The sequence below is a fragment of the Maylandia zebra genome, linkage group LG11 (assembly GCF_041146795.1).
Source record: "Maylandia zebra isolate NMK-2024a linkage group LG11, Mzebra_GT3a, whole genome shotgun sequence".
In the NCBI taxonomy this organism is placed as follows: Eukaryota; Metazoa; Chordata; class Actinopteri; order Cichliformes; family Cichlidae; genus Maylandia; species Maylandia zebra.
The window spans coordinates 6,347,988-6,362,642 of NC_135177.1; the positions used below are offsets into that span (position 1 = coordinate 6,347,988).

General features: G+C 42.8%; 1 protein-coding gene across 1 annotated transcript in view; it reads left to right on the plus strand.

Moving 5' to 3' along the window:
• The window catches only part of LOC101465204 (dolichyl-diphosphooligosaccharide--protein glycosyltransferase subunit STT3B), a 75,747-nt gene that overhangs the window by 45,277 nt on the left and 15,815 nt on the right, over window positions 1-14,655 (plus strand). The window contains exons 3-8 of the mRNA XM_004560070.6: window positions 84-371; window positions 3,008-3,073; window positions 5,061-5,160; window positions 10,633-10,731; window positions 11,156-11,302; window positions 14,372-14,420. Of these exons, the coding sequence (XP_004560127.1) occupies window positions 84-371; window positions 3,008-3,073; window positions 5,061-5,160; window positions 10,633-10,731; window positions 11,156-11,302; window positions 14,372-14,420 (749 nt within the window). The remainder of the gene's footprint in view (window positions 1-83; window positions 372-3,007; window positions 3,074-5,060; window positions 5,161-10,632; window positions 10,732-11,155; window positions 11,303-14,371; window positions 14,421-14,655) is intronic.

The following is a 14,655-nucleotide window of genomic DNA, read 5'->3' on the forward strand; positions in this document are numbered from 1 at the left end:
TTAGATAAGGCTTTAACACATTGAGTGAAATGGAAATAAAGATTTATGATATTCTGAATAAATTTGAACCCTCTTCCTTCTAGGTGTACCCAGGCCTAATGGTCACAGCAGGCCTGATCCATTATGTGCTCAACCTGCTGCACATCACTGTCCACATACGGGACGTCTGCGTGTTCCTGGCCCCGGTGTTCAGCGGCCTGACCTCCATCTCCACCTTTCTGCTCACGAGGGAGCTGTGGAACCAGGGGGCAGGACTGCTGGCAGCCTGCTTCATTGCCATCGTTCCTGGCTACATCTCCCGCTCCGTGGCTGGATCCTTTGACAATGAAGGGATCGCCATCTTCGCCCTGCAGTTCACCTACTACCTCTGGGTATGCCTGAATACTTCTTCAGCCTTGCCATAGTCTTATCACTCATACAGGGAATAATTAGAGTGTGAGGCTTTGAAGCACAACTCATGTCTTTTATTTAAAGCTGCATTAATCACTATTCTTAGATTAACAGTGAACCAAAGGACGTGAGGTACTGCTGCCCAGATTACTAATTAACAGCCAGCACAGCACTGACCTAGCCTCATGATCTGACTGAAGTCCATTTTATTCATGCCTCATTAAAATATGCCATAGCAGGGGCTGTATTTGCTCTGTGATAAATCTGATCCGTTGGTTGCTACTGGTTGCTAGGAGCAGGTGACTAAGAGATGGGCCAGTTTTCGAGCTGTTATTGCTGCTGGCTGAGTGACAACCATTTCTATGTTGTTTCTATGTTACTGCACTCATCTCATTCACACTGGTTACTGTGTTCACCATATTTTCTCTGGCATGTGCGCAAGAACATCATAAGCCTCGTTTTTTTGCCCTCCCAACAACAGCTGTGAATGGCATGGTTTTTCCAAGTGCGGAGCAGCTGTTGATGGGCTGGAACAGTAAGGTTGAGAGGTGACACGGAGATTCAAAGGCCCAGCAGGGTCATTCAGCCTGAGAGGAAAGATATCGGTTTTTTTTTTTTTCCACCTTTCACTTCATAAAGCTCTGATAAACCTAATGCTAACTGCCTTATACCAACAAACAACTAGCTGGTGAACACAAGGGAACATTTGGTGCACAAAAACGCTGCCCTGTGTCTGCTTGGTGTGGATGTAGGTTAACAGACTGCAAACACAGTCACCCAGGTAACGTCAAGAAGTCATGTGCTTTTAGCTTGTTTCCCTTTTAATAGACAGGTTCCAGTGTACTTTTACACTGAAGGTCCTTCACTCATTGATAGAACAAGTGCTTTTCTTTCAGTGGAGACTTTCCACCTCTTTAGCCGCTATGGAGTTATCTGAAAATGAAGCGGTAATACTTTGAAACTGTGCATGTTTCAAACCTTATTTTGGGGCTTTTTTTTTATGTTCCTCTGGGGACTCTGTAAATATAGTTTTTATTTCTCAGTGACCATGCCCATCCATTTAGACTTTAATAGTTGCTCAAACATCTCAGTGGCTGCCAAGTTGCAACACCTGCTGATGGACGTATGGTATCACTTTCAAAACTCACAAGTCTAAAAATGCATGCAAGATAAACCTGGACGTCTCTCTTGGGTTTCTGCGACTCGCTCAGCTCACTGAAAGACACGATTGTTTTGGAGAAAGCCTTAAATAACAATGAAAATAGGAAAAAAGCAAATGAGCTTGCCAAGTGTTAACATTTTGGCCTGAGATGGTTGCTTTCAGTCTCACGCTGCCAGGATTTTATCTCACGCCAAGTAAGAGGAAGCCTCAAAGCTGCTCATGAAAAAAACAGACATGTTAAACAGGACAAAGTCTGAGGATCTCATTTTTCAGCTTTTCACCACCAATGTTGGTCAATAAAAGTTATTTATTGGCAGAGGCAGGTCAAGCTACTTAAAGTTTATTAAACCCCTGCAGTGTGATGCAGCAGCAGGATTCATCCACAGTGACTTGTGGAGTTGTTAAATTGCCAGTGGCAGTGTGTTGACTTCGGACAGGGGAGCTGTCACTCAGGGTCGCTATTTAAGAATTCAATGTGTGAGTTAACAGAAAACTAAACGCATTCAATGCATTAGAACTGGTTTTGTAAATGTTGTAGCAACGTCTGAATGAAGCCCTGAGGCACCGACATGTGACCCGTGTGTGGGTGACAATGCCATCGCTTTATCAGACTGATGAAGCCAGCAGTGTTATCTGTCCCAGGATGAGAAGGGCTTAAGCATCTTTCTGCTTCTACAGATTATTCCTCACACTGGTCCTCAGCGATTTGTCCACATGGGCAAATGGGCTAATGTTATTCTTACTAAAGACCATCACCATGACATTTCAAGCATACCATTGAGATTCAGAGGACCCCTTTATCCCTGTTAAAGAGCCCTGAAGTCACTGTTAAGTGGTGGAATGGAAAGATGGGGAATACTAGAACAAGAACTGATTTCGGTTTCCTGGATTCAGGCAAGTCTGAAATAATTGCACCATGAATAAATCACACACATACTTAAGTACACATACAGGCTTTTGAGGGCTTAGTAGATCTGCTCTAAGTGAAATACAGAATAGCTTAATAGTCTCCAGTGAATGCTCCTCATTCTCCTTTATCATCTTGTTTCCCCACTTGTTCACTTGTCCTCAACTTTCATTCAGTATCTGCTCTTCCTCCATCCACCACATCTCATTGGTTCGGCTCCATCATCCGTGCAGCCAATTGCAACAGCTCCCACCTGAGCCTTCGTTAAGTCAGGGCTCGTTAGCCTCGTTAGGCCCTCGTTAGCAGCTGCTGTGTCCTGCTGTGGGCAAGGTAAAGATCTGTAGGACACGGTGGTCTGCTTTGTGTGTGGGTCATTAAAGAGGCAAACATGATGAATAATTCAGACTATCATGTTGGGCAAGCAGCAGTAGAGCAAAATCATCGAGGAAAGAAACAGCGAGCAGCACAGCTTAGTTAATGGAAGGCTCTGATTTACATTTGTGTGTGTGTGTGTTTGTGGGGTTAATGCTCTCTGGTGTACACCGCAGGTGAAGTCTGTGAAGACTGGATCAGTTTTTTGGGCCATCGGATGCTGCCTCTCCTACTTCTATATGGTGAGAACTCACACGCACAAACACACACAGATCCTTTGTTATAATTGTGACACTTTGCTGGTAACACTTGTGTTCTAATATGGCAGGAGGATGGAAATCATTCATGAATGTTGTTAGGACTAAATGTGCAAATGCAGAAGTGTTAAAGGTCATTGTTTACTATTCCTCGTACCTCCGTGTGTGTGCTTTATGAGAATGTTTGGCATAATCAGGAATATTTTCTTTTATTGTTGTGCAGTAGTTTGGAAATTTAAACCAAAGGCCTGGTCCCATGGCTGCCTTAGTGCTTCCATTTCTGACGTATATAAACAGGATGTCTTGAAGCCTTCTCACCGTGCAAAAGAAAATATTGTAGATATTACAAATTTAATTGTATTTATATAGCACTAAATCACAACAGCAGCAGGCACTTTATATTATAAGATAAAGACCCGACAATAATAGAAGATGCCCTATGAGCAAGGACTTGGCGACAGTGGGAAGAAAAAACTCTGAAGATGCTCCTGGCAGAACCAGGCTCAAAGAGGGGCAGCCATCTGCCACGACCGGTTGGGGGTGAAGGGAGGGAGACGGGACGAAAGACGCACTGTGGAAGAGAATCAGATTAATAACAACTAATGATTAAATGCAGAGTGGTGTATAAACGCAGAGTGAAGAAAAACCGCTGTGCATCATGGGAAGCCCCCAGCAGCCTCGGCAGCTTAACTAAGGGATGATTCAGGGTCACATGATCCAGTTGTAAGCCAAACACTTTGGTTCTCCTTTAAAATATGACTATAAAAGGTAGCAGGCGATAACTCTTAGATTATGATGGCTTCTTTTAACTTCTGTTAAACGCAGGTGCCACTGGTTAACTCTTTTAGCTTTCATTGGCTCCTGTTACCTACCTGGTTAGCTAGTTTCATCGAATGGCAGTCGGTGCCTTAGCACGCCCTGAATTTCTCCAGACGTCTTCCGCAGTATTCGAGTTTGTTATATGGTTGGTTTGTAGTTGATTTAAGCTGCTTATTAATTTTAGCGGTAACCTACAATAGTTATTAATACACACACGCATAAAATGATCTTTTTTTAGTTAGCGGTGTCATTGTTATGTTCTGCCCCTGGCTGAAAATAATTGGAAGGGGTTCAGCAAATAGCCTCTAGCCCAACTTCAGCATTTGTAGTCCAAGGCTCAGTTTGAGCACAGTTCCTTAGAGAGAGTGATTCTGACACTTGATAAGGACGGGCCCTGAACCTTAAACTGAAAAGGAGAGCAACTTGTGGATCGCAGAGTCACTCTGAATCACTGTCAGTGCACATCGCCGTGCCCTTCACAGAACTGTTGCAGCAGTTATGATGTCCATCAAACTTTGTTGCACTCGAACCACTGGGAGCCATTTTCATCAGACGAAGACATGAAAAATGTCCTCGGGAGAACCGTTCCCTTAATCTGCCCATCATTCACGTCAGAATGTGAAGAATCACCTCGTGCCGTAAACTGTGACGCCGCTTCACTGGCAGCCGCTCGCTGCCTGGCAGCTACATGACACTTTGAGACGAATCAGAACAAAGCTTGAAAAGGGTTGCGTGTGTGTGCATCTCTGTTCTGTGCACGTGTGTCTGTGTGTTTGTGCTTCTGAGGGGTTTGTACCAGCAGCATAATGTGAATGCCAGTCGTAATGCTGAAGCTCATAATGATTTCACAGCTCACAGGTGGGCTGTGCAGCTTTGCACCCTCCTCCTTATTGCAAAGCGTCTCATTATTGAAGTGAATAAAAGAGAAAACACAGTCACTCTTTAGGGATTCGTGGGCCAGTTATACTTCTACTGATTATCTGCTACAGTCGAAAGCATTGTACACATTCAGCGGGGATAAGCTAGCCATGTAGCAGTCTGTGTATGTGTGGAGGTAGGCCTTTCTGCATGCATAATCCAAATGATTCCGCCCCGCCATTAATGAAAGCTTTGAATTAATTAAAGTGGGCTCATTAAATGTGTTTTTTGACAGGTTTCTGCTTGGGGTGGTTATGTGTTCATAATCAACTTGATTCCTCTTCATGTGTTCGTCCTGCTGCTCATGCAGCGCTTCAGTCGGAGAGTCTACATAGGTGAGATGCAGCAAAAACACACACACAAACTCATTTACATTCATTCGAGAGTGGGAAGCGACGACTTGAGGGTTTGCAGTTGTGCTCATTTGATGTTGACTTTATGCAGAATCAAGAGAAGATGTAGGGGTGCATTCAGCAGCTATGCACACACAGGCTCTGCTTTCTCTCCTTGAAAAGACTTTCAGGCCCAGCACATGTGGGGATGCCACACAGAAGACCACGTGCTTCTTTTTCATATCTGCGCTGCATAAACACAGTTACTAATAATTAACACCATCCACTAGCAACTGATGTTCAGTTTACACAAATCCCCCAGAGAAGGGCAGATAGGATCTGGGATAAAAGTGCGGGACTGAAAGTGGAAATGCAGGCAGGCAGAGGAAAGATTAAAGTGGTCTTCCTTTCAAAGAGCTTGCGTCGTCACACACTCCTGAGCTCGCCGTGCTCTGACTCTGATGCCACATCACCGTGCTGTTGTTTCAGATTGAACTCGGTAGCTGAGCTCATGATCGTTTGGAAGTGACATGTGGATATGCACAGACAAACTGGTGAGGGGAACTTGGTGGGAAAGCTGTGAAGTGTGGAATCAGAGAAGCCATACTGACTAGTGGCTGAACTCAGGACAAGTATAGAAAGAGAAGGCTAAAAGTAGAGATGAGACGGGGCGACTGTTGGGTTTTGCATCCTCCAATAGGATTATTGGCAGAATGAATAATTTAACATGGCGCTTTCCTCCCTTGGTCTCTCACCTCCTTCATCCTCCTCCCCTCACCTCCTGCGTCTGTCTCTCTCTGAAGACCAGCACCGTACATTCTGCTTGCAGCAACACAGTAATTGAGTTAGTTCAAAGCTGTAATAGCTCGCTGTGTTCTGTGATGCATACCTTGTACAGTGATTTGCAGTCCAGTCTGTGGCCCGCTGTCACACCCCAAACCCCGCTCGCTTCATCTTTCCTGTCTTCCAAAGCAGAAAAGCCGTAATGAAATCCAGCTGAAATTTCGTTATGAGCAGTGCGTCCTCTGTAGCTGAATAGAAACCCACTCAGATTCCTCTTTTTCTCTATCGGACTCAGCTTCTCACTCAGTGCTCGTCTTGAGTCGGCATATTGCTCAGCATCTAGAGAGCACGCACTGTGTGCGTCTTTATCAGAGAAGGGTAAAGTGTCAGAAATAGATCACATATATTGATCTTTTATTTCTTTATTTTTGCTTGATGTTAAATAATGCAGAGAGATTTAAGTAGATGCCACAGTGGTGGCATACACTTTTACCAATAAGAAACTTGTTTACGCAAAGTCAAAAATCTAATTAAATAATAGAGTATATACTCTGTGACATAAGCAGCTGCCTCTGTAGAGAGTGCATGGGCTTGAATTTGGTAGGATAGACCACTTCTCCATGTGATGCAGGGTCTGGTTATAGCGTCCTTCCAGCTGGAGAAATACAGTTCCACCTAGGGCTGTGCAATATGACGAAATATATCGGATGACGAAATTAAAACATCCGTCGTTTCACATTATACGCTATCGTTTGTTTCATGGTGACGCAAAATACACTGTTTATGGTAATATTTTTTTATTGTTTGGATGGTCACCGTGTGGATGCAGGCACAGAGAATACTAGCATGGCCACTGAAGATGAGGCAGAATCAGGTAGCTCCAAACAGAAGGAGCAAGAGGCTACCTCTGTAGCATGGACATGGTTTGGTTATGAGAAGTCTGACACGGACCAGAAAACTATGCAAATTATGCCGCAAACCGGCCGCCACCACAGACTCAAACATGACAAACCTCTTCTACCACCAACGCAAGAGTCACGTGAAAGAGTAAGGAGAGAGTTTGCGGATGAGAAGCAAAAAAGAGCCGTCAGGTACTCAAACTAAACCTTACACGCAAACATTACATCGCGCCACGCCATGCAATAAAGACTCACAAAGAAAATGGCGGCCGTTACAACTTATGTCTAAAAATGTATGGGTTCATGCATGGGTCATAAAAACTCGACTCCAGGTACACAGCGCCCGGCTGATATGATTGTGATCATATCACACATATCGGCCCCAGTTCCCCCGGCTATGGAAAGTTTTGCCCAACTTCAAAACAACAGACTTTCTGGAGAAGTGGTTAAATGATATGAAGAACTGACACAACAGCAACGTGAAGGCTGGGGCTCGCTGGTACACAGCCACTAAATTTCCAAAATAAGAGCAAAATAACACTTTAAGTAGTTCACTAATAAACGAGTCAAGACTCAGGCAAATATAGAATAAAAAGTGACAGCCATTAATATACCTGGGAAGCACACTCTATATTGCACCAAGCACCAAAACAGCCACCTTAAGCTGCTGTAAGGTAAAGACTCTACAGTAATACACAGTGGTGTGATAGTAATGTCTTTGAGATGGATGTGTGCCTGAATATTTTCTTATGTAAGGTTCCCAACAGTTTATCAGTGAAAGCAGCTCCACCTATCAGAACAGAAAGCATGTGCTTTATATACATATTAGTGTAGTTCTGTATTTCCACTTTATGTGACTTATAAGGTCATTAGGTACAGCTATTATCAAACACGGAGCCCTGCTCCAAGTCTGTCTCTGCTAAACTTAATCTGTTCGCTTTTAATCAGCATCAGAATCATAAAAGCCCTTCTCAGTGTGATGCAATACACTCCCAGCAGCTACAGCTTTGAAAAACACACCGTCGTGTTGAATCTAATTTATGTCACAATATCATTTTTACAAAGGATTTCTTTCAAGTCTAATTCTGTTTGATCACAGTAGACTGTACGCGCATCAATGTTTCAGCTCAGTGCATCAGCGCGGCTAGAGCAAGGTGTTTCCTTACATTAATTTACCACAGCAGTTGGTGAATCAGATCAGGCCGGCATCAGCAGTCTTTGTTTCCATTTTCCTCGTCCATGATAATGTTACCGTCATCAAAAGACAGTCACGGTGGGAGATTGATCGAGTCAGCGACCAAACAAGCTGCACTGCTTTTACATGGAAATATAAAGTCTGCTTTGTGGGCCCACACGTGGGGGATCTCTAGAGCACTGCCAGAGGAGGAGAGGAAATGTACATATCTGATTGGATAGTTGAACATTTGAACTTCCTGTTCCTCTTTGTTCCCTTCAGTTGGGTCAAGGCAGCTTGAATATTAAAAAGAAAACTGAGTGTATGTATGTCGGAGTGAGACATCTCTCGGTGCAATAGCAATAATAATCATGTCAGCTTGTGAAGACAGCAGTGGGGGGCTGATGTTTGATTCCTTTCTCATGAACAAATTGGTGTAGAACCCAACCACCTCCCTCCACACACCCCCACCCCGCACATCCCTTAGATGTGCTTTTTTGAGGCTCAAGTGGAAATTGGAATCCTTACTATTGTTACAGAGTGACAACCACATTATGTTTTCTCCTGGCATACAGCAACAATTCACTTAATGTTCTATTTAAATACATCGACTGCTTAAACTAACATTGTGCAGGACATCACTGTTTTCATCATTGATTCTTGTTTCCTGTCCATTCAGTCAGTTTGGTACAAGAAATCTCCTTTATGGATTCACTGCAAGTGTAGCCACGGTAAACATGGTTTAAAATATGTATGCCTCAAAGATATAAAGGCCTGGATGATCTGTCCTCTTCTTTGCAGATTAGGTCAAACTTGAGGTTATTTGGCTCTAAAAATATCAAACAGTGTCTGGAGCAGGAACATGAAGATTTTGCTCCATAGAGCAGCATTAACAGCCACAAAGCCACTCTGAAGCGCTCCTGTCCCCAAGTGTTCCCTGGCCTAATTATTAAATGCAGTCGAGGGGTGTACCTAAGCTGCAGTAGAGAAAGCAAGACACCCACACAGTAGGCTGTAGGTGATTATGTGCAGCTGCAGAGCCTACAATATCGTGACATGAGGCAGTAGTCTGTGATGGCAGGCCACCAAACGAGCTTGGAGGAGAACGAGGCAAACCCCCATCGTCTTGTTGTTCTCCAGTGTTAGTGAGGATTTTTACATTGTGGGCACACCTTGATCTTAAATGGGCCCGACCAGGGAAACTCTCCTTTCTGCCAGTGTAAAGAAGTTCAACTGCACATTTATTTCCTGAGATATCATAATATAAGATGGTGTGGATGGTCGTTGGGAGGTCTGTCCTACTAAACATTTGTCAAAGCTGTTCAGTGGGCCAGTATTTGACCAGTCGATTCTGGCCCACGGGCCTTATGTTTGACACCCCTGCCTTAAAATATTAAGCTCCTCCAAATAACTGATGTTGTGATCTGGAGCTGTACAAATAGAATATAGAAACAAGTATAGAAACATGAGTCAGATGGCTCTAGCAAGTGCACATTCTCAGCTTGCGTGTTAGCCTGTTGTTTCATTAGCTGTGTAGTGCAATTTTTTATTTTTTTTATTAACTAGCAGGACTTGTTTGGAGGCTTTTATTCCTGAAGCTCTGTTTAAGTGTGTCTGATCCCTGAGCGCTCATTTGAAATGGTTTTCAGGTTTAGTCGACATATTTTACAGCCTGTTGTCTGGTTGTGCCGCTGACTCCCAAGTGTGTAAATCATTTGAACTCTTAAGTCGCTCTTACACTGTCATTCATAATTTAGGCTCAAAAGGCCTTCTTTGTTTCTTTCTTTTTCTTGTGTTCAGCGTCAAGGACTTTTCTGGGTTTGTTTGCAGCTCTTCTAAAATCACAAACGCCATTTCTTCTCAGGCTCCATCTTTCTTTGAATCGCAGACATTCTGTTTCATTTATTCACATTACCAACACATTCCCCAAGTCTCTGGTAATTAGAAACACAGTAGCTGCCACAGATGCATTTGTGCATGTTAAACAGGAACACGTTTTTTTTAATTAAGATTAATGTGCCAGTTGTAGGTCCTTCTGTCCAGTTCAGGTTTTCTGTATGATGTAAATTGTGTGCTGCCTCATGTGATGAAGTACTTACATCTGTGAGATCTGTACAGTGTTGTTTCTGCAGTGAAAGGTCATTCTGTCATTGTGAACGGCTCAAATGAAAGCCTCTGCTTACCCACTTCTTACACTGGAAGTTGCCCGGAGCGCACTGATTCTTAATGACACATAAAAAGACGTCGCAAATACCAAGTTTAGTTTCAGAGGAAAAATAAAAAAGGGGATGCGGTTTGATTAATAGCGGTTTGTTTTCAGCTGTGGTGGTTTGCAGTGCTGTAATGAGTGTTTTGTGCAGCTGCATGGAATTTGTGGAACTGAGTTAAAATAAACTAAAATTATTGTATGATCAGTACAGTGAAGGATTCTGTCAGCAAATGTGGGGCTCAGAGGAACCGGATAGACTTGCATGTACACGCTGCGCTTGTTAATAGAATCTATTCATCAGTTGGCCAGTGTGCTGACTGGATTAGATTCAGACTGATGAGTGAAAGTAAACACATGTAACACAGTTGACTGTGCTCATCTGGTCTTAACTGGTTGTTGTCTTCCTGCAGCCTACAGCACTTTCTACATCATCGGCCTCATCCTGTCCATGCAGATCCCATTTGTGGGCTTTCAGCCAATCAGGACCAGTGAACACATGGCTGCAGCAGGTCAGTAACCAGTCACCTGGGGTAAGGGTGGAAAGTATTGTTGGAAGTTGTTTACTGCAAAGCTATGGAGCAAGTCAGGTTTTCTAACATTCAGCAGAATCATTTTTATACTTGCAAAAAAAATCTGCACTACTCTCATGCTTTGTCAAACACTGCACAGTATGCTAAAAGCTAGATTTCTACTGTGAAGGCTGAAGTGTAGATTGAATGCACGTCTTGCCTATGATGTTTGCTCATTTCCATGGAAGCATTTGCTTTGCGTGCTCTAAAAAAAGATGTAATTATCTGCAGCTTCATTTTTACTTTGTCAGATACAACTTCTCGGTTTGCTTCTCTTCTGGTGACTTTAAACAGTTCTGCATATATTTTCTGGTTGTGTTTATTTCAGATCTTAAACCCAGTCTTGTTTGCACTGTCTCTGCAGGTGTGTTTGTGCTGCTACAGGTCTACGCCTTCCTGCAGTACCTAAAGGACAGACTGACCAGGCAGGAGTTCCAGACTCTCTTCTTCTTGGGAGTCTCTCTGGCTGCTGGAGTTGTTTTTCTCTCTGTCATCTATCTGACATACACAGGTTGGTTATCTATTAGAAGGCTGGTTGTTTATTTGACAATGTGTAGTAAAGATAGATAAATATGTGGCGAGAAGCAGAGAAATGACATGCAGTAAAGTTTAATCTAAGTTTGTTTTTTTTAGTGCTGAGAACATCCTATGTTATGTTAACAATTTGGAAATGCAGTCACTCCAGAAAGATTTGATAACATTGACGACCCTGGTCTAAATACTGTATCTTCCTATGGGAACGCTGCCCTGGTGTCACTGATCATGGAGGTTCCACTAACACCATGTGTGTCTGAAGGCAGAGCCCTATCCACTTTAATGACACGTGTTCACTTTTACAACAGTCTAATTCCAAACGGTGCCCATTCCTGATGGTCCATTCAACCGTTTGTCCTCACAGGTGTCAATGCAGTCTGTGAACATGGACCTTCTGCTGTCAGGATATACACGTTCCTGTGTAAATGATCATGCAGAGGCCAAAAAATCTCGGAAAATCTGCACGATATTTGGCTCCTGCTTAGTAAAGTATCAAAACACTAATAGTTTCACTTTATTTCCAAATCTTCTGGTTCTTTTTGGTCTTGCACTTGCAGGTTTTTACTTGGATGTGCAGATTTTTGCTCTTTGCCTGGAGAGAGCTGTGACGGTGGTCTCAGTGGGCACTGGGACACAAACTGGACATAGAGACTCATCAGTGTAAAATTCTTTTAAAGCTTTGGGGTTTTTGCTCAAAAGTGATTTAACTAGCTTTTCCCAAGCTCATGCTTATATGCTGTGCAGTTTTACAACATTTTGCAGTTCGTGCTGGGAGTAGGGGCAGAATGTGTCATGCAGCTGCAGTCTTTGGCACATTTTCCCATAATTCAGTTTTTCAATTCAATTTTATTTATATAGCGCCAAATCACAACAACAGTCGCCTCAAGGCGCTTAAATACATAGTGACAGCCTAATACAGTCTTGTTGTGTATTCCTTATGACTGCAGACTGTATACAAAGGGATGGATTTTTACACATACAATCCTATAATTACATAATATTTCTGTTTTCATGGTAAGACATGGTTATTAAGACTTGACAGAAGCTATTCTTGAGTTGGCTAGTCACTCAGTTCCACGTGTGTGCAGCATTTAACATATCTCCAAAGGGTAATGATAAGTCAGAACAGCATGGCGTTAGTCTGGGATTTTTCATGAGCGGTATAAGGAAGTAATGTCCTGTTACACAGTCCATCGCTATTAGGGGAAAAATGATGCTGTGAGAGGAACGACACAAGAACGACTGAGCAAACGTGATTGTGATGGCAATTTCCATGATGGAGCCTTTACTCTGTCAGAGATAATAGTTCTGCTTTCTACGGATGAACTGTAATCAGCACTAGAATGAAAGCGAATAGGCAGGTCATTCAGCTGAAATGCACTGCGCTGCACAGGTGAGCTTTTCTAAATCACTCTGTTCTGACACATCAGGGCTAAGAAATCTCTCACTATATCATTAGGCTGTCACTCTCCTCTGTGCCGCAGAGTGCTGTTGAAGCGCGTGGCATTACACGGGGAAGTGGCTCTCTTACTTCATGGATCTCAGTTGGTGTGAATGGGATGGACAAAAAAGTAGGAACGCTTGTCAGTTCAGAAGAACCATTAAAAACAACCTCAAATGATCACACAGTTGAAATCAGTCCTCTCAGAGCATTGTAATCTTGTTGAAAGGAGAACCTGACCGATAGGATGGATTCACTAAGAAAGATGTAATGGACCAAAAACTGCATTGTAGTGTGATTGACTTGGCTTTATGCAGTTCCCCTGAAGGTACTTTTAGTTGCTTCACATGGCTTCACCACATCAGATGGTTTCCAATCCTCTGCAGAGATGTCGTTTTCCAAATCTTAGTTCCACACATTTAGCTTTATAAACTTTGGATGTTATTTCTCTATCAGTCTAGTGAGTGAACATCTGTGTATAACTTTAAATTTAAATTTAAATGTATGCCTCAGTTTTTCAAAGGACTTTGACCTTAGAGTTTGAACAGTACAGATCTTAAATCTTTCGGGAGCCTAAACAAGACAAATACATGTTCTTCAAATGTAACATCTGCCAAAGCCAGCATCATGTTTGTCTGCTTAACAAAAAAGTCTGAACTTTTTTTTAAGAAAACAGATGATACTTTACTTTTGCATGAATTGTGATCCCAGAAAAGATCGTAGGATCCTTAGATGAAATATTTAAAAGATGTGGACATGACTCTGGAGTGTAGTGGTTTACACGTTCGCCTAACAAGTGAAAGTTTCAGGAGCGGCATCTGGTTTAAAAATCTGTCAAATCACACATGCGGCGCTGCCCTCTGACCCCCACTACAGAGGGAGCAGCAGCTTTCCTTATTAAAATGTCACAGAAATATAATTTATAATTGAATCGTAAATTATAAGTATTTATTCTGGGGTCTTATGTAATAAGACACTGTGCAGCTTCTTTATAGTGGGCTTACGCACGTCCTATTATGTTACACATACTGTAAGTTTGATGGATGTGCAGAGACCCACCAACTTGCTGTTCAAACCTTCTTCTTGCATGGGATGAAAAATGGGATGAATGTACAATACATAAGGATTGATTTGACCTGTGAGTTTTGCAAGTCTTTGACAAATGTGCTTTATTACTTTGTACCCGAAATCACCTGAACCTTTAGTGCCATTAGGTCTTCTTTGGATACTGAGTGCAGGCCAGGTAATTATAGCCCTCATCTAAGGTCATTGAGATGCTTCGTGTAAAACAATAGCGCTCTCTGACTGGAATCAGTAAGACAATAGAAGCACTGATCTATTACCCGCATAGAAAAGGACCACCTGCTGGCTCTCTAACGGCGGTGATTAGTTTCCCTGCTCTCATTTATCATCGCACCGCCCACATCAGAGAGTAATTTCATGATCGATACATGCAGGAGGAGCGTAGCGGACCAATTAATTGTTCCACCGGTGTGTGACAGAATACACAGATCACTGACCGTCCACAGCCATGTGTGGATGTGAATGTGAATACATTGTGAGCAGGGTTCAAGTTCATATGGATGTTGTGTGTTCCTTTCTCAGGTTACATTGCTCCATGGAGTGGGCGTTTCTACTCCCTCTGGGATACCGGGTAAGCCAAAACTCTGTAGTAGCACAGTTACTCATGCAGGTACAGTCAGTCAGTTTCACAGCAGATTTATTCCACACTGATTTACCATGAAAATCTCATTTATTCAGCTTTACTCCATCTCACAGCATGTGTGTTTTTGTGTTTTTTTTCCTCTCATGCAGAGAGACAAAAGTTGTCACTCAGTTGTAGAAATCACTGCATTTTTCAAGTAGCGTCCTCACCTTTAAGCCAAATT